Here is a 27,844-nt window from a genome sequence, read left to right as displayed (position 1 = left end):
AACTAGATCACTAATTTTTGCAGGATTATGAAGCTGCAGCCAGTTATTTTAGCTTAGCACATATCCTGTTAACAGGGGAACACATAAAGTGTGGCTCTGTCGGAAGGTAACAAAATCTGCCAGCAGCGCCTCCAAATCTCTCTAATTAATTAAGTTATACTTCCCATTTTACTATCTTTGTCTGACTATGTCTTGGTCAGCTTTAGAGCCAGGCTAGCCGTTTACACCTGTTTCCAGTCTTTATGCTAAGCTACAGTGGTGAAACATAACTAAGTACATTTTGTCAAGTGCATAACTTAAAGGGACAGTCAACTCCTATTTCTATTTCTCTGTCGTTCTATTTATCAATCTAGACTGTTTGTGTTTTAGTTGCCTAGTTCTGGTCATATAAGACATAAAGATGTCTGCTTCCTCTTCACTATAATGGGACAGCTCCTTCCAGGGAGCGAGGGTTTGGGTGCTGAGGAAATCTTGATTTACCAAAGTTTATCTCGGGTCGAAGTTGTTCTTCAGATGGAAATCTCTGTTCCACCTTCACTCCCAGTTAAGAGCAACAAAGTGTCACCTCGCTTCTTGATGGAGTGTCTCCTTTTCTATAATCTAGGGTTCATATACGTCTCTTACTATTCCTATTTGGACGTCCTGCATTATCTCACCAATAAGCACCAGGCAGGTCAAGCGACATGATTGCCTTTGCTAACAGAAATAAGTCACTTGACCTGGACATCAACCCCAGTTCTCTTAACTTCATGCTTTAGGTCATCCCCTCAGGACAACCTCGGTCATGAACCAATGCTCTGCCGCTCTGTTAAATGGGTTGCTGATCTATTAATCCAAGCAACTAAATTAATTCAGGTATTTCCCGTTTTTCCAGCCACCTGCGTCCACTTGGCCTTCTCGGTACTTTCCATCCATTCCATTTCTTCTCCCGGTTCTGTGTTTTCTCAGCGCTTTCATAAAGGCTATTGTTTGGCCTTCTCTTACAGGAGTGTCAAGGCCCCCTTAATTCTAGCATCAATGTCCGTTTCAATTGTGGCTCTTTAACAGTAATTAGAGAGCTTCAATATGAAGTGCTACCCTTGAGGCTTTAATTTTTATTCAACTTTCTACTTTACTTTCCTACTTATATCTGACAGCTTTAGGCTTAGTTTCTTTTCAATTAAAGATAGTTGAGCACAAAACACAAAAAGCTTATAGAATATGTTTTGTTCAAATGATTAGTGTATAGTTTAGCGTATATGATGCAGTTTATACAATTACATTTGTATAATGGTTTGATTAATCAAGTAGCTGCTTGACAGTTAATTAATTGGCAATTATTTAGATGATATATGTAATTTTAAAAACAATTTTTAATGGTTCCAGCTTCACAAATGTGATGATTTCCTCTTTTTTCTTTAATAATGTTAATAATGGTGACGTATTAGTAATAATGTTTGATGTTTGGACAGTTGGTTGGACAAAACAAACATTGTGAAGGTGTCACATCTGGGCTCTGGTAATTGTGACGCCATTTCTCACTTCTTTTATTTTATTTTTTTTTATTAAACCAAACTATCAATTAATTAATGGAGTAAATAATAAGCAGATTAATCCATAATGAAAAAATAATCACTATGAGCTTAACCCCAACCAACTACAACTGTAAAGTCCTGCTTCAACATGAAGGCATGTTTAATAATTTTCTAATGATACGATATATGACATTTTTCTGCTTTTAATACTTTTTACTGTGTGGTATTAGTACTTTAACTGAAAAATCTGCATGCTTCCCCGACCACTGCTAAGCTATGATAACAGTCTGCTGGCTGTAGATGTGTGACCAATATCAATCCCATCTAAAGAGCATAATAAGCGTATTTCCCCCAAAATGTAGTGCAACACTTTGCAACTGAATTTCAGCCCCATGTGTAAATAGATTTATCACTTTCTTCAACCACTGTGGAAATGACAAACAAAGTGACCCAGTTAAGATGAATCCAGACATGTGATTTGGGCTAAAAGGTGTGCAAGAGTGATAAGGTATGCTTGTTATTGTGACCTTGAGGACTTTTCCACCCCAAAAAAATTAAAAAAAGAAATGCCTGTGTGAATTAGGAGTCAGAAGAAGCAGAAGAAAACACTGATAAGCTGCTTCAACCACACACACACACACACACACACACACACACACACACACACACACACACACACACACACACACACACACACACAACACACACACACACACACACACACAGCTTCCACAATAGGAGGACCCCGCCAGACTTAGACTTTAATTGAGCTCCCTCCCCTCTCCTCCACTCTCCTCCCCTCTCCTCCTCCTCCTCTCCCCTCAGTCTCTCTCTCCTCTCTCCCTGGCTGCTGCTTGGCTTCAACTTCTCGTCGACACACCACTTCAGATTATTTCGGGCTGGATACGACAAGCAGCTTTTTTTTTTTTTTTTTATACCAAGAACATGGCTCTCCTGCGCAGAACATTTCCAACCCTGTTTCTTCACCTCTGCCTCCTCCACTGGAGCGGTGAGTTTAAAACCGAAACCACGTTTTTTAGTTTTAAGTTTTTTGTTTTTTTTGTTTGTTTGTTTTTTAGTGAAGGTGGACAGCTTGAATGAAATTACAACGTGTGCATTCTTTCTTTTTTTTTTTTTTTTTAAATGTTATTTAGTTAACTTATTGGAGCACCGGTTTCTCGAATATAACCTTAAGTGTTTTTTTGGGGGGTTAATTGGCCGTACGCTTATTAGTGGGTCGTAGATTCGTCTGTGAATTTGAAGGCTTAATTACATATAACGTTAGTGGGATAAGCGCATGTTTTAATTTGTGTTAATGTCCACTAATTTTACACTCTTCCCCCCCCCGATGTAAGTCCTCATTTTCAGGTGTTTTCAGTCGAAAGACCCGGGAGTCTTTAAGTGAATAAAGGTGTAATTAATTGCTGCGTAATTAACGCACCAATTAACACCAACCAACATGCAGCTTTCCTCTACGTTTTGAGCGTGCATCGGCATGTTTTTTTTTGTTTTTGTTTTTTTTAATGTTTGTGTCATAAACTGTTATGCGACAGAGTCTGGGTAAGTTGTTAAAGGTTTAACAAGACTGCTGTAAAAACATCTAAAGAACCACAGACCGCAGGACCAAACTTAGTTCTCTCTCTGCAGGACACTAGATATGTGTTTTTGTTTTTTTTTGTCTTCTGTGATGTCATTTATCAGCCAAACAATAGCAACCTGATGGAAGAGGCAGGTTTGTAGACACAGGACAGAGCAGCGGGATATGTTTTCACTCAAGGAGTCTTAAGGTGAAGGTGTTGTATGTTAAGTCATTTCTTCAATAATTTGAAGATACCGGCCAGTGTGTAGTATTTCGGGGGATCCATAAACTTTTCATCAGCGTATAATCACCTGAAACTAAGAATAGTTTATGTTAGTTACATTACATTACATTACATTACAGTCATTTAGCAGACGCTTTTATCCAAAGCGACTTACAGGAAGTGTATTCAACATAGGTATTCAAGAGAACTACTAGTCACCAGAAGTCATAAGTGCATCTCCTTTCTTAAACAAGCATCTTAAAGCATAAACCAGAGAAAAAGTATAGTGCAGAGGCAAATTACTACGAAAACAATAATTGCAACAGACTAATACGAATATAATAAGTGCTACAAACTACTACGACTAGGATAAGTGCAGTAAACGAATACGAATTCAATAAGTGCAGCGAACTGATACGAATACAGTAAGTGCAACAACTAATACGAATGCAATAAGTGCTACGAGTTCAGATGGAGCCCTTCATATCTACATACGGAGTCCGCCCTGTTGCACAGACATGTTTCTACAGTAGCCCAGAAAAGACAAACCAAACACTGGCTCTGGCAGGAGCCGCTTGTGTTTTTACATTACCTGAAGGCCACCGTAGTTGTCTGATAAGCTTGTGAAACTGCGGTAACGTGAGCCACAGAGCGCAAAAACTGTGGTACCCCCAGCCGCCACCTGACCACTGTTGTTCCCTAAAGTAGTGTTATTATGGTACGGGGGGGCTCTGAGCAAGGCGAATGGCGTTCCCAACATCTTGCACTTGGCGGCTCAAGTTACTGCATTTTTAGAAAGGGAGGATTGAGCGTAGGGGTATTCAGTTGGTTGCAATTTGCAACCACCCCACTAGATGTCACTAAATCCCACACATTGTCCCTTTTTAACAGTGAAAAATGTGCGTTCTAGTCTCCGAGAGCCGAAGGTCACGTCCTTAAATGTCTTGTTTTGTCAGCCCTAGACTCTCAAAATAAATACATTTATGTAAAAAAGAGAGTGCAGCTTGAACCTTGCTGATTGATTGAACTGATTAATCGACTCATTGTTTCAACTCTAAATATAGTTTAGGGCTAAGAAACGGATGGAAAGGAAACGTAAGGTTAAGGGTTTAGGCTATCACGTAATACTGACAGCTAATTTGAACTGAGACAATTAGTCAAACAACAGATTAGCGGGTTGACAGAAAATTAATTGGACGTACAAAATTAGATTTTTCTAATCTTTTAATCAATTTTGAGAAAATCTGTTTCTTTCTCCGCTGCTACCCTTAAAGGCTGACATCGCTGTTCACGGATAGATTACCTACAGACAGAATTAAATGTAAACCTTCTTCTCCATGTAGCATCTCACAACAGGACAACACTCACTGTGTCCCAACCTTAAACCTCTTTTTCTCTTAAATCCCTGTTTTTTTACCCTCATCAGCCTTGTCTTAATTGGGTTACCGCTATTTAATCCTCATCTCCCCTGGACCTCCTCTGGAGACGGAGTAAAGCTGTCTGTTTTTGGATTAGTTCGTTGGTTAGTGATAGACCCCAGTCCTCTAAAGAGCTTCCAAACCAGGCTCTGTCAAAACTGACCTCCTCGCTAATGGACCTTGAAGGGCACTTACTCGAATACAATTTGTGGCTAAAAGCATCTCTGCTGCATGGAAATGAAGCCATCCTGACTATGACAAGAAAACCCCAACATGTCCCATAGCTGATGCATTGTACACCCACCTCCTTATTGATCTCGCAGACCAGTGTTCATCAGTATGATGGGCATGTTGTGTTACAGGAATGGGCAAGTGAACCGGGCAATGTGGTTTATGCAGTAAATCAGAGCAGTGGCAGAGCTTTTACGATGTCATTTACAGAATAGAAAGTGGATGCTTGCGTGCTTGGTTCATGCCTTTGTGGAATAAACAAGGTTTTATCCTTCAGTGCATTTTCAGAGCTCTGAGAGATCCTTTAAAAGCTTTTGTTGTGTAAAATATCCTTTGCAATCAAAACTGCACTCCCAAAATGGTACGATGAGTGAAACTTATGTATCCATCTCAAACAATCTAATAAATATCTAGATAAATGATTCTCAATCTGATGCAAGAATGATGCAGATACATTTGTAATGACACAAAAACACTACAATTCAATACTGCAATTCTGCTCCATTTGTTGTTTTTAACTTGTATTTCCTCATTTTTTTGTACAGAAGGTAGTCAATCAGAAATACCCCAGGAAATTCTGTCTACTGCCACAGCAGCAAAAGGTGGCATGGGGTGTGATACTTTAGCTAACTTATGAGCCAATCCCCAATCAGGAGGGAGGAGTGTTTCACCCAAATGCTGCCAACTTGCAACATCATCATGTGGAGACATTTAAATAAGACAGCTTAGGGCCTAATTGCTTTTAAATGTTGGTGATATTCTAAATTGTCAGTAAATCCCATTAAGAGCCCCAAACCAGCATTGAATTGTTCTAATAACAAGTGTTGTTTATGTAAAGCCTGATGTATCTAAGCCCTTTGTGCCATCAGTGAGCCACACTGTGGCACTGGGTGAGATGTTACTTCATCACAATGAACTAGGGATGTCACGATACCAATAATTTAGTAGTTGATACTTATATCAGTGAAATTCCACGATTCTCATTACACAATTTGATACCACTGTTAAGATAAAATACAACAACAATAAACACTTGGTGCTAGTGTTAAGGGTTACAGGTCATAATTCCCTCTCTTGTATATATTTCATATTGAAAACGTCTCCTTCAAACAACTTTTACAGGATTACATTTGTACACATCATGATTAAATTAATAATTTACCTTTTGCCTTTTGCTTGAACGGATCATAAAGAAACTCAATACAACCTCTGTTAACGTTAGCCGGTAGCTTAGCAGGAATAGTCGACTACTCTAAATGGAAGAAACTCTTAGAAATCAGTCAAAATTAGAACAAATACATTTCTCTGGATTAACATTGCATAAACAGCCATTTGAAATCACATTTTTCAATAACTTAATCATATTTCCAATGCAGCCAAAATCAATATGTCATCCATGTCCGCTCTGGTTGTCGGTTAAGAATGCGCTTTGCAAGCCTGCTGTGTTGTGTAATATTTGTATATCACAGTGGAAACTGTGAAGAAAAGTCATGATATCCCAAAACATTTTTAAAGTATGAAGAGAGTTATGACACTGACTTCCAAGTCATTGGGTTGGCTTGTTTGTTTTTATTGGCATCCGAAATTTGCAGAGATCGAAACAGTTGCGGAACTGTTTCGATCTCCCCGCACTGCAAAATATGAAAAGTTTCAGATTCGGTTGAATGGACAAAGACAATTTTGGCAGTGACTTTGTATCGAAGTATAGATTCTCTTGACATCCCTACCGTGACCACACACTGTAGTTAATTCTTACTCGAATACTACAATGCCCAGCTGTTTTAGGAAAAATAAACACAAAAGTAACAATAGTACCTTTTGTCCAATACATTTAGCCAGTTACCTCAGGTACTGACTTATCGTGAGATGATATCGGGGCAAGTTGACATTTTAATGGTGTTTGGATGGACACCATTTAACACAGCTTTGGCATCCGTCATAAACAAAAGCATTGTGTATCTCATGTGAAGACATTTCAACAGCTTTCCTTAATGGATGACCACACATTTTTTTTCTGAGAGCCAAGGGATATTATGGCTCACCACTTTTGTTCAGTGAAGCCTCTAAGAGACGACTGAATTCCTTCTTGATGGAGAGCTTTCTGATTCTAGCTGAAGTTTGGTTTTAGGTTATTATTGTCAAGTATATCTAGTTCTTCGCTGTGGAACTCATGCGCATTTTAGAGTTTCCTTGTTGATAGAATGAACAATTTATGAGGTTGTTCAAAAACATGTGACATTGTTAATTACTGATTGACAGAATACGAATCCTTAACATTTGCGATAATATATTCATCATTCACTTAATTTATCATCAGAAAGGCCAAACCACATCTTGTTTCAGGTGCTCAAATGTTAGCATTTGCTGCTTCTCTTATTTATTTCATCATCTGTTAAATATCTTCGAGCGGTTTGTCAAATTAACCAATTTGAAGATGTAATCTTTGACTTTGGGAAAAGTTAAAGGCACTATTCTTTTTAGATTTTGAGTATTTGATTAATTGGAAATAATGGTCAGATAAATAAACCATGAGAATAAACACTAAAATGTCATATTTTAGCTTTACAAATTATCCTATGATTGTTAGTGCTCTTCAACAAAAATATTCTTGGGGAGCAATACATTTAATTATTATGATTTACATACACCTATTGATATTCTTGATTATATTCACAATGATACATTTAATTTAATGAAAACCCTCAAACTACCAATCTTATAATTGAGATTTCAAATTGTTTTTGACCACAAGGTCAGACTGCATGAGGACGATATGCAAATAAATTCATAGAGCTATGAATGTGATGTGAACCAAGTTTACAAAGACTATCCAAAACTGTTAATCTTTTAAAAGTTTGGTCCGATTCTTTTTCTCCTTCTCTCATTCTATGCTCGAATTACTTATTAATATATGCATTATATTAAGGAAGACTTCCTGCCTGGCTGTGAGTGTTAAGACATTATTAATCGTTCATTATTAGCCAGATAAGAAATGTGTTTTTGCATTAAGTAAAGTAGTGAAGTATCCAAACATGAGTCATAAGGTATCCCAGTGAGTCGATCTCGTGTAAATAATGGCTGGTCTCCCTGACCTCTTCTTCATCCCTCTCTGTGGCAGAGTGCCCGAGAATACCTTCAGTGTGCTGCAGGGCTCGTCTGGATGTAGCAGGAAGTGTGCAGCTGTTGGCTGCAGTTGTTAGTGGGATTAGTGCGTTTGCCTGAGTGATTGCCCGGCATGACAGCCATATAATCTAATGTATTGGCTCATTGTTTTCATTAAAGAGAGTGTGCTGTTTGATCCATGTGGCTCTATAATGGTGCCTTGCTGTAGCATTAAGCATATGTAAGATAATTCCACTAACATGTATGTCAGCATGGTAAACAATCAAATACCGCACATCCTATTGAGTTCACTCCCTTTCAGTACTTTAACTGATTATTCAAGCTGGTGAGCTTTTGTCTACACGGTAAGAACCAGACTTAAAAAAAACAGGCAAGGATTCAGATCCTTTGTCCCATGTTTTGTTAGCTTTACACTATTAAAACACTTGGTTAAGGAAAGACGTTTTTTTTTTGTACAACACGATACTGAAAAAGTAAAGGCTGCAAGTCAGTATTAACTTCTTTAACACGTAACAATCTTTTTAGTTGCCTGGAGCAGATTTTGTACAATGATTGTTTCCCTGTTTTGTTGAAAAAAAAAATGTAAATGAACGGCATTGTATTTCCTGCTGAACAAATGCACTAATTAAGCAAAGTAGTTGTTTATGAAAGTGATTTACGAGACAGGGTAAGTTGAGGTGTGCACCAACACAACTGGATAGATTTAGTCATAAAACAGCGACAGGATTCAAAGCAGACATCGATTTCCACGAAAAAGAGTTGTTTGTTGTCATTCTTTGATTTCAAAACCTGTGCATGCTCTGAAGATCCAAAACATGTTGTCGAAAATCAAAGCTCTAGCTGTTGAGCTGGCAGGAGCAGAGCTGACAGCCTCCCTCAAGCCCAATTGAAGTCTTTTCAGGGGCCTCGTCTTTGCATGTGTAGTATAACTGCAGCGACTGGGTGGATGCTTGATGTTTGAAAGGGATTTTATATCCAACAGCTGCCTCTGTAGTCTGATCCCTGGCCTTCTGGGAGGGAATTTCTCCCTTATCGAGTACCTCTCTGGTGCTGAGGAACGGCCCGAAACATCCTCGACTGCTGTGCTATTCAAAGTACATCATTCAACTGAGTGAAAAATCTATACAGTGAACAGTCCGCCCTAGAGAAGATGGGACCTGTCTCATGAGCTGGAGACGGTTGTTTTAAGCATGCTCAATCAAGAAGAGGCATGTAGGAAATTACTCATGAGAGGGAGAAACATTCATGTGCATTCAATAGTGCCAGAGCACAGGACTTTTATCTGCAGCTTGAACAAGGAATTCGGCACCAAACTTTTTTTTTTTTTTTTTTTTTTTTTTTCTTTTGTATTTATTTTTAAAAAGCATGAAAAGTGCTGCAGGGTTCCACATCATAGTTTTTTTCTCTCGTTGTGCTGGGAGAGTTGTTTCTTAAAAGCCTCTTTGAATCCCAAATATTGGATTTGGCTGCTCTGCTTGCACTGCATTGATTATTTGTATTCAGTATTGTGAAAGCAGTACGATGAATGTAGAGGCATGTTTTTGCCCTGGTTGGAAAGTACATAATACAACATGGGACTACAATATCTATGCTTAAAAAAACTTTTTGAGGCTTGTTATTGGACAACCAGTCCGTCTAGGTTGCCTGAATTGTCCCTGAAACTGAATATTGATGTAGGAATTTGTCTCAATTTGAGCTGTGAAATAATGAAGGTAAAAAGTATACAGTAACATAAAATTGAATTCCTCAAGTAAACTGCAAGTACTTCAGAATTGTTCTTCAATAAATGTACTTAGTAACTTTCCACCACTGGCACCAGACAGGGCTTTTGGGGTTTTGCACCATGTGGAATCTGAATCGGCCAACACAGGATCATAAACAGCCTCACACCTAGTCCTACCAGAAAGCATTGGTGAGTGCATAAAATAAAAACCTATGTAGCACTTTGAATTAATACTATCCACACTAAAAGCATGCAACTGATTAATTGCCATAAGGCAAGTGTATGATGTAATCACTCATTCCATTGTCACCTCAGCTGAATCAAATAGATCCTGACGTGTCTCGTCTCTTGATGAATTTAGTCATGAGATGAAGGCGTATGTTAGGATGTTTCAATATGCTGCTCTTCTCTTAAGGTTTTTAGACGACAATAAATTACTTTAAGTGTGTAAGAGAAGCTTTAAAGATAAGCACATAACAGGATTGAGTAAAAAATGTAAACAGAGAAGCAATCTGGTGTCTAAATGATCATTTATAAGATGAGTTTGTTTCTGTTGAACGTCTTTTAGTTGCTCATCGAATCTAAATTTAATGCACATATGCAGTATGTTAAACAATCCATATGTTTATGAATGTGATCGTGTATATGGAACAAGACAGTCCTGCTTTCTTTGTCGTAAAATAAGACATTCATTGGTACTATTTCAGTCTTGAGCAGTTTTGGCCATTTGTCCCTAAAACTCTTCTTATGCGAAATTGGCCATCTGTACACGACGTCTCTCTTCATATTTAGAAGGCCCATCTGTGGGACACATGGCACTCTCTTGGGCCACAATCCAAGTCTTGGCAACAGTCCCATTAGTACCAGAGGGAGAGACAAAATAAAAAAACTTCCAGTTTTGCCCTATTGAGAAGCCTTTCCTTCCTTCCTTCTCCCACTTCTGTGCCTCTTTGGTCTGCAAACAGAGCTTAACCAGCAGCTGCACACACCTGACGCCCAATCCATCGGACATTCTGCTGTGGGGGCAACAAGCAGGGGCTCGAGTTACAGAGAAATTGTACACCACAATGGTTTTGCCTCCTTCCCGCCTTTTCTGAGCCGTGCACCCCCCTTAAATCCTGTGTCTCCTCTCACACCTCTCTCATGCCCCCCTACTTTTTTTCTATTTGAGTGCAGTGGACAGAGCCTGGGAATATTTACTTTGCTCTTGTTGTTGTCAACAGTTCTGACTGAAAGAGCAGGCGCAAACAGGAAAGAGATGTCCTCAAATAAACAGTGGGATTAACTTCATTCATGTGTGATGTGATGCTGGAGCGACGGAGATCACCATCCTTAGTCTGTTTAATTTCAAAGCTCTGTAATCTTTGTGAGCATTGATGAGATTCTTTGTGTAAAGTTAATTTCTTCTCAGCTTTCCGTCAGTTAATCAAGCGTTGGCACATAAAAGTATATAATACTACCCACATGAAAAGCCCATCTTTCTTACAAAGTGGAAGACTTGCATTAGTCTTCATCTTACATTCTGATACAACCCTGATCAAAGTCTTGAGCTTCACATTTGTACATTTTATATAAAAAATAAGGTTGAAACTAATGAAAATTTCAGTTTGAAATAATGATAAATCTATTAGGATAATTGATTTAGAAGGCCGATACTGATATTTATATTTTGCGACTGAAATTCAAAAGTACCCTGCTGAAACTACTGTGACTGAAATGATGACAGTTTCTAATTTACTTTAAACATATAATTGGTATTTCTAATGCAATTTCTTGAATCCTGTCGGCTAAAATATACGCAGATACTCAAATATCTATGATGAAGTAATATCTGCCAATACTATCAGCTGTCCAAGTTATTGCTTGACTTCAAATTGAGATTGATTAAACACAAATTTAATTAATTTTCAAACTTTTTAGAAATGTATTTATGAAGTTTTTCAATAAACATTAACAAAATAACTCGGCGTGGAGTGCAGCTCAATCTGAGTAAAGTTACCCATTAATCAGGGAGGCTGTTATATTTTGGTGTAAAAGGGTCCATAGTGGGTAGAAAGCACCGATTCCCCTTTAAATCCTGAGGGTTTTAGGCGTGTGTGAAATGTGACCACAGGACTATGTCACTGGTTAGAGATTTCACGAATATATTTCTGTCTGTTAACATGAAATGGATATGAGATATGTTTCTTTCTGGAACAATGCAGATGCCACCAACTTGTCAGTATTTGCTCAAGGCTTCCCCTAAAACCTAGTCATTGTCCTGAGGAATTCCAATTCCTCTTATTTCTTTTGCTCCTAAGGTTTATGTCAAACTGCCAAACCAATGTGTCAGTGTCACATAAAGAATGCCTGGAGAGCCTGCAAAAATATATTTATTGTGGCAACCAGCTCATCACCAGGATTAAGTTCTAAAGTGATATCATGAGTATATATGACGAAAGTAACAAAACGGGCACATGCAACAGGTAATGTCTGTGTTAATATCCTGACATTTAAGGAGCAAATAGCCCAAAGGCACGTTAACACCTGATGGTGAAAGTGATTTATTATGACAGCCACCAAAAATAACTTCATGTTTCAGAGTCGTATCTTTTTCAACCAAACGCAATTTGAGACTGGATTGATGGTGTTTCCGTTCAGCACCAAAGAAGTGTGTAGTTACGATAATTTACTAATTCACAAGCTTTGAACACGATTTGATTACTCTTTAATCAGTCTGACACGATAAAGAAACATGCATGTAGTTATTAGCGATACAATAATTTATTATCCTTAATCATTAGCCACAATAAAATTATAAAACTCACAAGCAAGTTTTGTGCTTTTTTTACTGTCTACAAATCCTGTGAAAAGACGAGAGTTTTGAGAAAAACCTAAACATTATTGGTTTTTTATCTTTTTTTTAAATGGGATTTGTGGGCAATAGTTAAATATACATATATAGAACAACACCAGCCTCAATAGTTGAGATATCTCAGAGTGGTGGACCAACAGACATTGTCATCCTTAGAGCTACGCTGCTAGCACAACAACTGAAAATGTACTTTTTATTTCATGGAATGCTTTTACTATCGCATCCCGTTACTATAGACAATATCTCACGATGCCTGGCACTGTGCCAGTCAGTTTCCTGTCACATGGGCTTGCATTCACATCTGTCGTAAAATTAAAATGAAGTCTTCTAAAATCCAATCCGACTTTGATGGTGAAAAGACATCTCGGTGTTCAGCGTGTACATGTGCACATGAATATTCATGACGACCTCGGGGCTAACCAGAGCGGCTTTCATGGTGTTTGCCTCTTGTGCTAATGGGCTGTGCCATGGCGTGGATATGGCATGCATCTGGCAGTGGGTTCTTTTTCTTCTGATTAGGCTGTTCATTATGATAAACTAATCAACCAGCTTTAGGTTTTAATTAGCTGTCCTCCATCTCAAATAGGCTGAAACTTTTCATACTTTCAGGTCTTCTTAGTTGAATTTTAGCATGAAATCTGCACAGTGGTAAACCTCAATACCCAGTTTATTTTGTTTAAACACTCAACAGAATGTGCTTTTCAAATAAACTGTGTATGAAGGGAGTGGAGGGGATGTCTGTGTATGATATCATGCACAAACCAGGATAACAGAGACTTGTAACAGTGCTGTCTGTAAATGTTATCCCAACCCCTGAGGCTCAACCATCAGTGCAATGGTAGAGGGCCAGATTTTACTCAGATTTCATATGTTGTGTGGGACTTCCCTTCAGCTGATTCATAGTGCAGGCCTAATTATTTTTTGTCTTTTGCTGTTGTTCAGTTAGGGGTTGCGGGGCATTGGTTTGGCAGATTCCCCAGAGGGCTCATCTCTTTGTTTAAGTGTCCCAGGAGAAGCTAGAGAGGCAGAAAATAAGCTGGTGGAGGAAAACCAGCAGCAACTGTTGATTGGACAGAGGAATTTGTCTAGAATATCTCCAGTCTGTTCTCTGCTTCATTGTAACACTGCAAATATTGATAGTTTTCATTATTGATTTATCTGCAGATTATATTAGAATAAAAAAATCATTAAAACCATAGTTCAGTCTATAAGATGGTAGAAAATAGTGAAAAATATCCATCCAAATTTTATAAAGCACAAGGTCACAGTCTAAAACCCAAAGATATTTTAGTTTATTATCCTAACAGACGAAAAAAGAACCAAATATAAAAAATATAAAAAACGACTTGCAAGATCAATCTATTGTCTACATTTTTTACAATTTAAGTTTCTCGCAAATCAACTAATAGATTAATTGACTAATTGTTTCATCATTTAACACAAGTATAATAGATCTGAATCTGTAGTGTGTGATGTGGTTATTAAAAGGGCCGGGTATCGTTTTTCTTAACAAATACCAATATAATACATGTGATTTGACATAGATAATAAAAAATACTTATTTTCTGATGAATATACATTTTGATTTTAACAATCTTCTATTTGAAAGAAATACAAAGTTCTCTTACCAACTGATCCAAAGCTTATTCAATCTTTTTTAAGAAGGCAGAGTATCAGAAGTTAAATGATGTAACACAAGCAGCATACAAGAACTGTATCACAATTGGAATCTACAAGAATAAGTAAACAAGACTACTGATCTTTCCAGATACAGCTGCCAGCAAGTATCAAACTTGTGACAGATTTACTGGCATTTGGGAAAAACACAGTTTTGAAATTGATCTTTTAAATAAGAATGAGAACCTTGGGTTTTTAGAATCTGTATGCATTTTGTCACACTGTATCCAGCTAGCAGATGTGTGGGAGATATTTTAGACAAATGCCTGGCAGTCTGAAGTGAGATGAGCTGAATCTGAATTGAGTAAAGATCAAACAAATGAGTTCCTTTCTAACTGTGAAAGTCTTTTAAAATGGATTCCACAGTATGCAGATGGAATAACAAGAAGGTTTTTTTTTTTTTTTTCTTCCCCAAGTAGAAGTTTGGTGATAGAGTTTGCATGGTGATGTGTTTGGCCTTAGTTGGGAAATGTCACAGAGCTTGATGTGAGAATGTGATAACAGGCTTTGTTCACAGATAAGAATCAGACACTGAAGAGTGATGACCAAGTCACAGAGAGGATTTATTAAAGAGCCATGGTGAAGAGTTGACTTTTGGGGCAATTTAGTGGCTGCCAGACACTGCCTGTGTCTTCTGAAGACGTGTCTGATGAAAGCTGTAATGTGATCTACCTCTGCAGCTCACATTTAGGGTCTGGAATCTGCCCCGTGGGGCTTCTTCAACAACTGAAATGTCAGAATAAAGACGTGTCAAGGCTCCAAACTAAATCTAACCCACGCACTTATAACAGCTGGATTGAATACCCTCAACCCTTGCTCAATATTAAAGTGCATTTCCTCCATATAATACGTTGTATTTGTTATCGACAAGTCTTTACAAACACAAAAATGTAGCTTCAAACTTTCCTGTAAGTTCTCTGCTGACAATTTAAAAACCATAATGTGATAAAGCGAAACCAAAACCATGTAAGGAATTGGCCTTTTGTTGTTAGAACACTTAATAAATAACTTCAATCACAACCAGATGAAGACATCACGCTCACCATCATGGATTATTTAGCTATGTGGCAGCCAGCATTATGGTCCAAACTAATTATAATTGGTGTCTGTGTGTTTTATCACAGGCAGACCCCCAGCACATTTGTTTTTTATTTAGATCTGCAATAATTTGTGACTAATCGCTAAGTCGATCGACATAAAAATAATTGCCATCTATTTTGATAATCGATTATTTGTTACTGTGAATGTGTAACCAGTCGTTTTTCTGTCCATGCATTTAAAAGTATTGCCTGGTGCAAAATATGTGGTGGTTTCTTATTATTTTGATCAGGGCTGATTGATTAATTCAAATCCCCGCTGACATTGCGATGTAAAAGACAGCAGTTTTTCAAGTCGTAAAAGTTGCGCTTCTAAATGATGAACAGTCTAACCAACCAGAGGGTCGGATACATGCAGCCCCCTGTTCTTCCTAGTCACCTTCATGTCAAAATGTCAAATTTGACATCTCATAAAGCACTGAGCAGGACTTGCATTGGGGCTGTTGTGCTGCAATTACAGCATGAACTATGCAGCAAATACACACTTTGTAACTAACAAAGTGAGGCATCTCTACAGGGTAGCCAGTGTGAATTTTAACTCTGCAAACTTTGGAGTGAACCATAATAGTCTTTGTGACCTGGTAAGCGATTTCTAGCTGTCCTAAATGCACCTCTCAGCTGTGACAGCAGAACACCATAAAAACCTCCCAGCATCCCTCAGGGCGAAGACGAGAACATGAATCTCATCTTAGCCAAAGTCTCCCTGTAGTCCTTCTGACATCATCAGTGGGTGACAAAAGCAGACCCTGGTGTCAGATTGGAGTCCTTCAAGGTGGTTTGGGCATCTGGCATGGACACCACCCATGGAGAGGTTGGAGGAGGAGCTGGATGGAGTTGCCCGGGTAACAGACGTCTGGGCTGCTCTGCATGCCCTGTTGTCAAAGTGACTCCGATCTGGATAATTGAGCAAATATGTTGTGTATTTACTCTGCAGTGCTACACTGTCAATGTATTGAATGGGAAATTGGTAGTTTTTTGGTCTGAATTGTGGTTTAATCACATTACTGTATTGCAGTAAGTCTACATTTTAGGGTTATTGCACCACGCTCTAGTACAAAATAACCATTTCAATACCATACTGTTGCCTGCTTTATTTAGTAGGTTTTTAGTGGAAAACTATGAGCAGTATTTGCCGTATTCATTTCTCTCCTGCTTACTCTTTCTGGAAGTATGTACAATATGTCACAAAGATCAGAGTACTGCTTTATAAAGTTTGTTTGTACAGCTTTAAAGGAATACTTCACTCCCAAAATGATCAGTTGTAAATCAGTCAATGACCCAGTATGACCTTGATTTTTTTTTTTTCTTGCATGCCTCCATGGTAAATAAAGAATAAAAATAACTGAAAGAAGTCTTGATGAATTCAACTAAAATGAGGGCCGTGTTAACAGCAGCAAAACTATCTTAAAACATCTGTTCACACAACTTGTGCAGTAAAACCCAATCTATTAAGACCTTCCTCTGTTTTTTGGATCCTTCGCTTACCGTGGACGCATGTTGAATAAAGTCATCTTCATTAATTCAAGGTTGGGCTGAGTAACTGATATACAAAGGATCATTTTGGAGGGAAAGTATTCCTTTAAGACTGTGGCAGAGGAGGGGTTAACCTGTTGTTTATGTTGAAGCATATGTCATGCTCATCTAATATGCAGTCCTATTGATACAACAGACCCCATCCAGAGTCCCATTTAATATGTAATGCCTCCTGAGGTGCTGCATAGTCGTCACCTGCTTTACTGTGTCCGTTACTGTACACAGTACCTCAGCTAGATACATAAATTAAGTAAAAAAACATACCTAAATCATTTTTTATATCTTTTTTGGAAACCATGTCCAAAAATACCCAAATGTGTCGGGCAGTAAACCTGGTACAGAGATCTGTGACTCTGCAAAGCCCCCCCGCAGGGGCCGGAGGAGTCACATCACCATGGGCTTCCTCCACCTCCAGCCAGCTTGGCATCTGCTGCCCAGCAGAGACCAGGAACAGTGATATCGACAGGCCGGGAAAAAACACGCTTGTGCTTGTTAAAGGAGCATAACACAAAGCAACTGATAGTGGAGGCGCAAGAAATACTGCCATGTTATGTATTGGAGTTTAAAGCCAAGTCTGATCACCGCTTCCTTATATCTCACCCCCCTACTGGGATTGTCATTTAGATCAGTGATTCTTAATGATGGGACACGACCAAGCAGCACTTGTTCCCCAGCGGCAAAGACATTACGTGACAACAACATACATCACCTCGCCGCCCTCTTCTGCTGGCGGTCTGTATGTAGCACGTATGATGTATGCCATGAGTTTGTTTCTGACAGATTTTGAGTGCTAAAGATAATTCTAGCCCGGAGCTGGAGAAGAGTGAGTGACAAAGAGTGAGAGAGATTAGCCGACAGCTAATGGAAGAAAATCATTTTTTAAATGACTCTGTTGCCTCTTACATTAAAGGAGTTATTCACCCAAAAGCAACACTTTATACTCAGCTCCCTAGGCGCTCTGTGGTAGCATATCACTGTAAACAGACTGTGATGAGGGCAGATCAAAAGCAAAGGAAGTTATAAAACGTCTAAAAAATGTTTAGAAAATTCCAGTGCATCATAAGCATGTAGGGATAATCCAAAAAAGCTTTGTTTAGCAATAGTAAAAAAGGGTTGTTTTGGATATACATTAGACCACATAGAAGACACTTTAAAAATACTGTGCAGGGACTTTAAGAAAGTTTTTCTGATGTATTATTACCTTTTTTTTGGCGTATTGTTGTAATGCCTGCGTCAACGTCTGTTTGTACTGATGTGCTTTCATTTTTCGTGGCGCTCTGCTTTCCTTAATGACCATATGGAGCCTAGTTAGTACTATAAACAATTTGTAGTGTTTTTGGGTGGGAATCGTAGAGATTAGTTGCAAAAAAACAAATTTCTCAAGACCTCTGTGCTCTAAGGTGTTTTTGTTATCTGTAAATCTCATGAAAGGACTTTCACTATCCTATCTGTGGCACTCAACCCTGGAGTAAAACGGGAGTAAAAAGTGCAAAAAAAAATATCTTCAAAAGGTGTATGTCGCTTTTACTGAGACTTGTGTTTTTCATAGCCTAGTAGGATTTGGCTTTACAGAAAATAGGATCAATTCATTGTTGGGTTTAGTCTTTTAATGACATTGTTTAACAGTAAGAAAAATATTAATAATCACCAGATGTATCCTTTTAATATTTTAGTTATTTTTCTTCTATATTTTGCAATATTAAATTGGGTCTGCAGTGAAGTTAGAGGAACTTCCAAGAGACAGATTTCAAAAAAAGCATGGTAGAGGACGAAATATCCTGACTTATAAACCCTGGATCCATCACTACCCATAATGCCTCCTGGACTGGTCTTTAAAAATGGTCTCCAAGCCCGATTTGAGAGCCACAAGTAGTTCTGAGTAGTTCTCCCCACCGTGAGAAAACTCATCCTCATGTGTAAAATCAGAAGAGTGCCCCTTTAATAAGAGGCAGTCATGCTGTCAAAGGTGCTGACGTGTTCGAAGTGATGATGAAGACCCCAAAAAATGAGCTCATACTTTGAAACTTGACTAAACTTAACTTTAACCTACTTCATAACAGTTTAAACTTCAGTGAATAAGCTTTATTTTTCAACTTTATTCAGCTCTGATATTTTTAAGCTCATATTGCCTCCATGTTCTCTTGTCCATCCTCTTGTGTTTTCCTATATAAGCAATCACCATCATTGAGTGGAGTCTATCCGCCAAAAACATTTCCTGTAAGCCTTTTGAACACCTTCTCATCTAAATGTTAACTGATGGGACCCGTATGTGTCTAACTGAGCTGAAACGATTCTCAAACTTGTGGTGAAATCAGAGCTCATGAGATGTTTGTCTGGCTCTATGGGGGAAAGCAGTCTTATCATGTGCTTCAAGCTCCAAAAGTTGTTTTATATCAACTCAGGAATTCTCCAAGCCGCAAAATAAAAGCTTTCTCAACATTTGTAATTCATCTTAAATGGTTTACAACACAGTGTAATGTTGATGAATGCACAATTAACAGCATTTTATAGTTATTAATGTACAGTATTTGTCAACAATCAAAACCTTAAAATCAGTAAAAGACTATCTCTACCTATATGTACCGTAATAATTTTGAAAAATGCATTAATAAACAAATATCTGCTTACAACTACATCAAAGTTTGTGGTTAACATTCCATAAAAGTAAGGTAAAGCATAACCATGAAGGTGAAAAATATAAAAACTACTCTAATCTATCTTTGGCATATTAGTGTTATTTTCGGTGCAGTTCCATGTTTGGCTCCAGTTCAGTAGGACATCAGGCTCTGTTTGGCTCTAAATGAACTGGCAGTGCTTCATTCACTGACACTGGCAAGCTACTCAGAATTGTCGAGCAGCACATCCATCACTTCCCTTCATTATTATCATGAAAACCTTTTCATATTTATCTTTTAAAAATCACACAAACTCAAAGGATTTAACACACCGCAGTTGTATGAGAGACTTCCTTGGGAAAGTGTCCCTATTGAATAAGTTCAATTCAATTAGAAAAAGCTAAAACACCCAATGACCATTTCATTACAGAGAAAACACTGCTTTGATTCCATTAAGCAGGTCAGACCAGAGCACGAGGAACAATCTTCAAAAGCCTGTTTACTGACTTTAATATAATCACGGTTAATAACACTCCATGTGTACCGTCTTGCGACTCGCTGCAAAGCTGTGGTCGTCTCTGCCGTGTGATGGCGGTTAGGAGTTTGCCGGGTAATTCTCTGGGTCGTCTTAGCTCACAGATCAAGGCTGCTGGTCTGGATCTTTTGAACTTGACATTTCAAAAGGGAGAGGATAAAGAGATGCTTAAATATCAAATCCTCCCCCGCTCCCTCAGCCCTGATATTGGGCGCTGTTAAAAGATCAACCGTCTAATCAAAGAGGAGTGTTCTGAGCAGAGGATTTTCCCGGTCTGGCTGTCTGTGGAAGTTAATGTATACATGTTTCAGCACAAAACTGGGTTATCTTCACTTTGGTCTCATGAGAGCTTGTGTGTAGGAAATTTTGTTTTATACATCAAACTGTTATCTCTGCCACAGGTGTTGACTTATACGGGGCCTTTTTTCTTCCGTGTAGTAGATGTTTAGTGAGAATATCGTTAAAATCACTCCACCAGGAACACCATGGTCCCTCTAACAGTACTCAACAAGTTCATTCCTAGGATCTGGGAACACTGCAACATTCCCAGAAATACGTCAGATTGGATAAAGGAGCACAGGCAGTCAACGATCAGACAGATGAAAAAAAAAAAAAAATCCCCAGGTTGGAAAAACTTATTATGAAGAGAAAACCAAGGCAAGCATTGATATTGTTACCCAAATTGTCTGTTGTAAACATCCATCACAGTTTACAGACCAACTTCAATATCTAACATACTTGTTCTGCAAAAAGCAATCCTTAACAACAAATATAGTTGTTTAGATATCAGGCTGAACTGTTGCTTTGTTTGCAAACTGTCTCATGTTTCTTGTCCCTTCTGACTTTGTTGTCTTCAGATCTCACAATATTATAACGGATAAAAGTTATGTACAATTTTCCCACAAAAAAATTTAAACGAGGGAAAATTGCAAAAAAATAGGCGATAGACTCCTTTCCCATTGCCAGTGGATTGCAGAAGTTGTGGGCAAGATTCAGGCCAGTTGTGAGCGTGATCTTTTTTTTATACTGAAAAAAATAGGAAATTCTTCTTCTTTTCTGACAGCACTTGAACAGATAAGAGTTGGATATGGGATAGAGGAAGTGCAAGATTTTTTCTATAGATGCACAGGTGTGTTTGAGAGGGAAATCAAGAGTCATTTCATTGTGTGTGGTCCCGATATATAAAACTCTTAAGTTCCCTCTCCACCCCCTCCACACACACACACACACACACCCCTATACGCCCACAGTTTCTCTCTTCTCTCTGCTTCTACACTTCTTCCCACAAATCACTTGACAAATGGGTCTCCCACAGGTGTTGATGGAGCCCCCCCCTCCCCCTTACTCAGCTGCCCCCGTCCTCCACAGCATGGGAATGGGGGGCCACGTTACTATTGTTCACAGCTGCTTGTGGCAACGTGAATTCCCCACCTCCTCCATCCTCCCCGAAACCAGCAGGACACAGTGCCACCCGACCACTGGGAATCCAGTCAAAACCACAGCCCTGGCTCAAGGTCTTGGCACGTTGTGGCCGAGCGATATTGTCTGCCGAGCCCTGAGAACTGGAGTCTCCCAGTCTGGAGATCAAGATAAAGTGGGGCTGCTCACTGCACTCATATCAAACAATGCAGCTGATTATGAGCTCTGAATACAGATATATCTTTGTGTTTGACATTGTGTCTGACCGACGGCAGGCATGTGACTCCCATTAGAGTAGAAGGAGAGAGTGTTTGTTACTTCCCCGGAGGCGAGCGCTGTGTTTTGACGTGAAATACGGGGCAAGTTTGTTGTGAAAATACACGTGTTTTAGATCCCTGAGACGTGTCAATAAGGCTGCTTTGAAAGTGAACATGTTGTGAACCTTTGACTCTCACAGACTGTTTACATGCACACAACAACCCCGCGTTATAGGGATAAAACACAATCTAATGTGCTAAAAATATTGTCTTACTCAGTAAGAATAGTTATGTTATAGGTGGAGATGAATTAATTTGTTGATGAATTGCTTAGTTGCCGGTCAAAATCATCATCCACTGATGCACAGAGTTGGCTATTCAAATACGAGTGCTGTATTTTTGCCCTTTACCTGCCGATCATATAGACGGAGGATCAAATGATGCCATGATAACTTCCCAGAGTTGTAAAAGCCTGTGAAGCTAAAGCCCACATGTGCTTTGTTCGCTCCCCCATCACTCCTCCACTAGTCTCCCTCCCCCATCCTGTGATGCCTTCAACTGTCTGGGCCGCACTAGCCTTAACTTGCATGTAATATTCCTTCACCCAGCCTTGAAACATCTTCAAAGAAAACAAATAATTTACTGATTACGTAGACAAAACATTGACGTCCAAAAATCTAATCTGATTTTAAAATCTCCTCCTGTGCTCCACCTTTTGAATATCCTGCCGAGTGATTTTTTTGCGGATAAAATTCCAGTGCAGGATTACAGCTGTGTGCAGGCCCACTCAAACACTGCTTCAAAAATGAGTTTGTCCTTTGCAAGTGAAACACCTTTTTAGCAAGAGTTTTGCATTGATGGTCGTGGGATAAGTGTGGCCACATTTTGCTATGTAAACAAGTGTTATGTATCTTGGCATACGACTGAATGCTTTCAACTGTATTCAAGTAACCAAATTACTGATTTCTTAAATCTCATGTGAACAACAAACTTGATGTCCTTATGGAGACCTATTGGCCGGAATGGAATATGACATTAATAAGTGTATTTTATTAAGTTAATAATCACCTGAAAATAAGAATTGTTGTTTTGTCGTTGTCCTTAGAATGAACACCTTATATCTACATATGAAGCTCCAAAATTCCCTTTAGGCCTCTCTCCAAAGCCACTCCCCCAAAGCTGTTTATCATGAACGTAAACAACGATCGAACATAGCTATTGTTTGTCCTTGTAGCTTTTAAGCTAACAGCTTATGGAGGAATGCGATGATGCGCAATGTGTGCACAGGGTGAGTGGGCGAACATTCAGGCCCTATGAAATGATTGGATGGGTTCACAAGTCCTGCAACAGCCACAGAATGTAAAAAGAATTTCAAGAAATATTACAAAAAAAGGTTTGGTAGGGTCTACAGCAGAAACGTAAGGACGTAAAGGCGATCGACAGTCAAAGGATCTGACACTATTTTATTTGTCGATTATTCATTTAAATATGTTTTCAGGCAGAAATACTTCAAATTTACTAGTTTTAGTTATCCAAATGTGTACTTTTATAGTTTAGCCTTTGTCTTGCTTATGTAATACTACAATTAATACTTTTGACCTGTTTGTAAGACAAAACAAGCAATTTGAAGATTCCACTTTGGGTTTCGAAGATTTCATTTTTTAGCCCTAACGATAAATCATGAAGACAAGCTGCCGGTTGAGTGACAGTTAAAATAATCCTTTTATTGCAGGCTAAATAGGGTGTAAAAATAAGAAATGGTAATTTGTTTTACTTTAGATGAACCATTCACAAAAGGACGGTAGGTGGTAAAGGGTTAACCTCACATGGTGAAGCGTATATAGCCATTTATTGGCCATCCTGTAGACAATGGATGACCATGTGTGTAAGGTAACCTATTTAATTAATGCTTTATAAAAGAAAAGAATGTTAAACTCGTAATGCATAATGTTTCCTGTTATTGGGTGGCATCGCAGTCAGAAAAAAACTTAAACATAATATATCTTAGTGAGCTGTTGTTCCACCACACGCCAACATGTTATGGATTCTCGACACTCGCCTGGGGGGTTGATTCTCCTACCTGAATATTTTTCAGTGCCAGCTGGATCTGATCCAGGTTTCTGTCACACCGTCTCTCATAACTGCCAACACGGTGGGGATCATGCGGTCAGTTGTAGAAACAGGAATGTGGAGACAACAGTTTGTGAGTTGATTGGCGCTCTGCCCATTTTCACACCTGTCTAGTCGCTGTGGAAAAGCAGGTGTGGTTATTGGACTGGGTTTCAGATTTTGATGAAGGGAGTCTGGCATTAGATTTAAAATTCTTATTTAATAATAAACAATGCTGCTTTTGAATCATGCAGTCAGTGTGTGTGTGTTTGGGGGTTTAGTAGTACTGGCCTGGGCACAGGGAGTAGCCTCTCCTCATTAACACAGCAGCGCACCTGTGATCACTCTGATATTCTCTTTGAGAGCATTAAGGTTCTCAGCAGGGGATTTGGGGAGGGGGCTGGGGTTTCGCCATTTTGATCCCGGTGAATTAGGTGTGGCACGTTTGCCTCATGTCTGGTAGATTGGATAAAAGGAGAGGGAGTGCACAGATAGGCCTTTGTTGTGGGACAGGCGCAGCTCGAATGCTAATACAGTCAGACACAAACAGACACAGACCCACCAAACAATGTAAAAGAGTTCAAACAAATATGAATGCACATGTTTACTACAATGGATGTGTTTGATTTGTCTGAGTGTGTGTGTGTGTGTGTGTGTGTGTGTGTGTGTGTGTGTGTGTGTGTGTGTGTGTGTGTGTGTGTGTGTGTGTGTGTGTGTGTGTGTGTGTGTGTGTGTGTGTGTGTGTGTGTGTGTGTGTGTGTGTGTGAGATACAGGTGTAGCTCACAATCACCATTAAAGCTAATTGTGTATGATTTTTATGTAAAAACACAGCCGACTCTCTAGTGAGTGAATAGTTTTAAGAATGCTGCAGTTCTGTCACAAACACTTTTGCTCTATATTTATTTTCTGCATTTTATTCTGCAAATACAGTTCATTATTGTTGTTTGGTGGTTATAAGATAAATAGATTTAATTTAAGGGGTTCTCCTGAAGGGGCTAGAGATTTAAGACTCATATCATATAACATAGTTTGATTCTGGCCAGCCTCTTTTTCATGTCTTAACCTTCATTCTTTGTTTATCTACAACACATTCTCACTCCTGGCTCGTTTTTTTTTAAGAAATAAACTCCATCTTCACAAGAAGTTAGGTTTAGGCAACATAATTACTTTGTTAGGGTTAGAAAAAGGTCGTTGTTGATGTTGACTAAGGATACTAATGCGTCCAAGACTAACGACTCAAGTAACAAAATGTCTATGTTAACTTTTAATTTCACATGAACAGCCGTCTCCTGTATTATAGTCCTGTGTTTGTTTGAACCATCCTCTCACCCTAAATGGACTATTGTAGACTTTATACTGAGTCAGTGTCTCGAAGCTTCGCATAATGAGATGGATGGGTTTACATTGGCGTTAGCTGAAACTCCGATGCGTCATGTACAGACACAAAAGAGTGCCTCAGTATCATACGTCAAGAGGCACTGAGCAAGCTGCGGTATTTGAGTTTGAGAACATGTTGGTATCAACACTATCAACTATTAACTAAAGGTAAAAGTACTGAATATGTCTGATCCTCTTATAACTTTTTTTTTTTTTTATTCAAAGTTGGCAGAGCTTGTGGCGTCTGGAGATTGAAATGGAAGTGATTATCTGAAGCCAGCCCTTTCTGCTGGATGGTTGAGGGAAAGCTGATTTTGTTGGCACCTAGTTTGTAGCGCTCAAGGATTTTCAGCACTGTGATGATGACCACAGGCGCTGGGATAAGAAGGCCTTTGTTGGAGTACGGCAGCAAGTCAGCCTGCTGTCGTCAGAGGTTTGATTGGAAAGAAGGTCTCCTATTTATAGTTCTAAAATAACAGCAGAGGCCTCATACCTGGCCCCTCTTACCATAATGTCTCGTCTTTCACACACTTTAATATCAGACGGAGAAGGAATCACTGCCGTTTTCAGATTCTGTATCCCTCAAAATGTCATTTTGTCCACCTTCAGTGAAGTGGTATCATTCAATATGTTGTTGGATGTTATATTAAACAATGGTTCCAATTCCAACCATGGCTACATATGGTTATGATGTCTGCATTCGATAGGTCAGGACATGCTTCATACTTGTGGTGAGCATTCCGTCCAAACATGACAATCATTTTAGGAAATTGAAAGGAAATCCAATCATGCATCCTTGAATTGATATTTATGTTTGAAATGGAAACCAAACCGAATTATACTCAAGTGTTTCCCCCAGAACTGCAGCGTTGTGGTCCGGGGTATTTCTGGATTGTTGTTCCCAGTTCAAGCATTAGTTTCTGTGATTGTTGCTGTATCCATACACTATCCAGGTACTACATAAGGATTAGTCCACAGTTGTTATATTTGGATGGTAAGCAGAATGACTAGACAATCCATTTATTTTGTATCTCCATTGTTTTAGCTGGGGTTTTGAGATTCTAGCAACTAGCCACGCATGCATGCCTGATGAGTTTTTGGGAAAATGTGTTTGTTTATGTTCTGGTGATAGCTAAAGGAAACCCCCCTTGATGTAGACACTGTGTTTAGCCTATTGACCTTTAATTAGCCATCCTGTGGCTCCGGAGCAACCTGCATGCCAGAGCCCATGAGCTCTGGAGGGGGTCTATTGATGGGGAGTGGATGCAGAGGAACAAGCCACACTCACTGCTGAACATCAGAAACATGCATTAATAAAACATTCATGTTGCTCCTTTAATGAAGTCTCACCCATCGGGTGCGATCATAAAAAATTAATGCAGCTGCTGAGGAAGTTGCTAACCAGCGGGGATGATTAGCAATTCTTTAAAAAGCCAGTGTTGGCGGACTGTTTGTGGAGGTTGGAGGAACCCATAAAACCATTAGAGAAACATTTCCCAGCATGATAACATGTTTTGTGAGTGTTATGTGTATGCAGTCAGAGAGATAATTTCCAGCATAGTCTGCACAGATTTATTAAAATGAGCATAAGCCAAGTCTAGCAAATTCAAAGAAGTATCTGCATAGCCGTAACTAAATTTTAACACTGGGAAACGGAACGCATTGATGTCTTTTTCACTTTGTAGAAAGTTAAGCTTTTGGCAGCATCACAAATTTGCCTTAAGTGCTTAACAATCTGATCTGACTGAAAAATTATTATTTGCCTGTAGCTAGGCCTGGGTGATAATTCAATATGATAATTTTATGCACTAAAGTTCCTAAAAAATGAGAAAATATCCAGTAATTTAATTCACACAGAAGTGTACAAAAATCTTTCCTATAGACTATTAAACTAAAACAACAGCATTTTGCGCTTCCATTGTCTGTGCAGGGAGAAAAAACTCAACTACAATCATGCCAAATTAGTACAGAAATTGCGCTACATAAACACTTATTTTGCAAGTGCAGGTGCAAAATAGTCATATACTGCCCTGTGAAAATTTAAGTTTGCACAAAGCAAAGTGTTTTGAATGAAAGGACAGTTTAAGCCTAATATGTTTCTAATAGCCTTAAGTGAGAGAGACCTGAGATAGTCCACCTCAATAGTGATCATGGAGGGCTACGTGTCAGGGCCTGACCTGGAGCTGTGATATGCTCTGCTGCATGGGGGGGGGGGGGGTCGCTGATGCATAAAAGTGGTGCCTTTGAGGAGATTTGCAGAACTTCCTTATCTCTATATGTGAAAGAATAAATCCTGGACCCCTTAACTGCTGCTGACTGTCACCCAGGTAACAGGCTGCTGGGAGATTTGTGCCAGATGCAGCCTCTGAAAGCACAGACTAGGACAAGGAGCTCTCATCTCCACTGTAGGGCTGTGTGCTTTCACTGTGAGTCCGTCCTCTTTGATGTCAGGCGGTACACAGTGTCCCCCAGGTGTTCGACACTACACCGGGGTTGCGTATTGAGAAATCCCTCTGCCTGTCATCCACATTTTCATGCTAGCTTTTTACACCCTCCACT

General features: G+C 39.1%; 1 protein-coding gene across 1 annotated transcript in view; it reads left to right on the top strand.

Annotated features, from left to right (window-relative positions):
- The first annotated feature begins 2,426 nt into the window (after positions 1–2,426).
- Positions 2,427–27,844, top strand: part of LOC129113865 (cell surface glycoprotein MUC18-like) — a 41,413-nt gene continuing 15,995 nt past the window's right edge. Inside the window, 1 exon segment of the mRNA XM_054626348.1 lies at positions 2,427–2,523. Within this exon segment, the coding sequence (XP_054482323.1) occupies positions 2,460–2,523 (64 nt within the window). The 5' untranslated portion in view covers positions 2,427–2,459.

The sequence above is a fragment of the Anoplopoma fimbria genome, chromosome 24 (genome assembly GCF_027596085.1).
Source record: "Anoplopoma fimbria isolate UVic2021 breed Golden Eagle Sablefish chromosome 24, Afim_UVic_2022, whole genome shotgun sequence".
Taxonomy (NCBI): Eukaryota; Metazoa; Chordata; class Actinopteri; order Perciformes; family Anoplopomatidae; genus Anoplopoma; species Anoplopoma fimbria.
The sequence above is the reverse complement of the archived record's forward strand: the minus strand, read 5'-3'. Positions and strand labels throughout refer to the sequence as shown.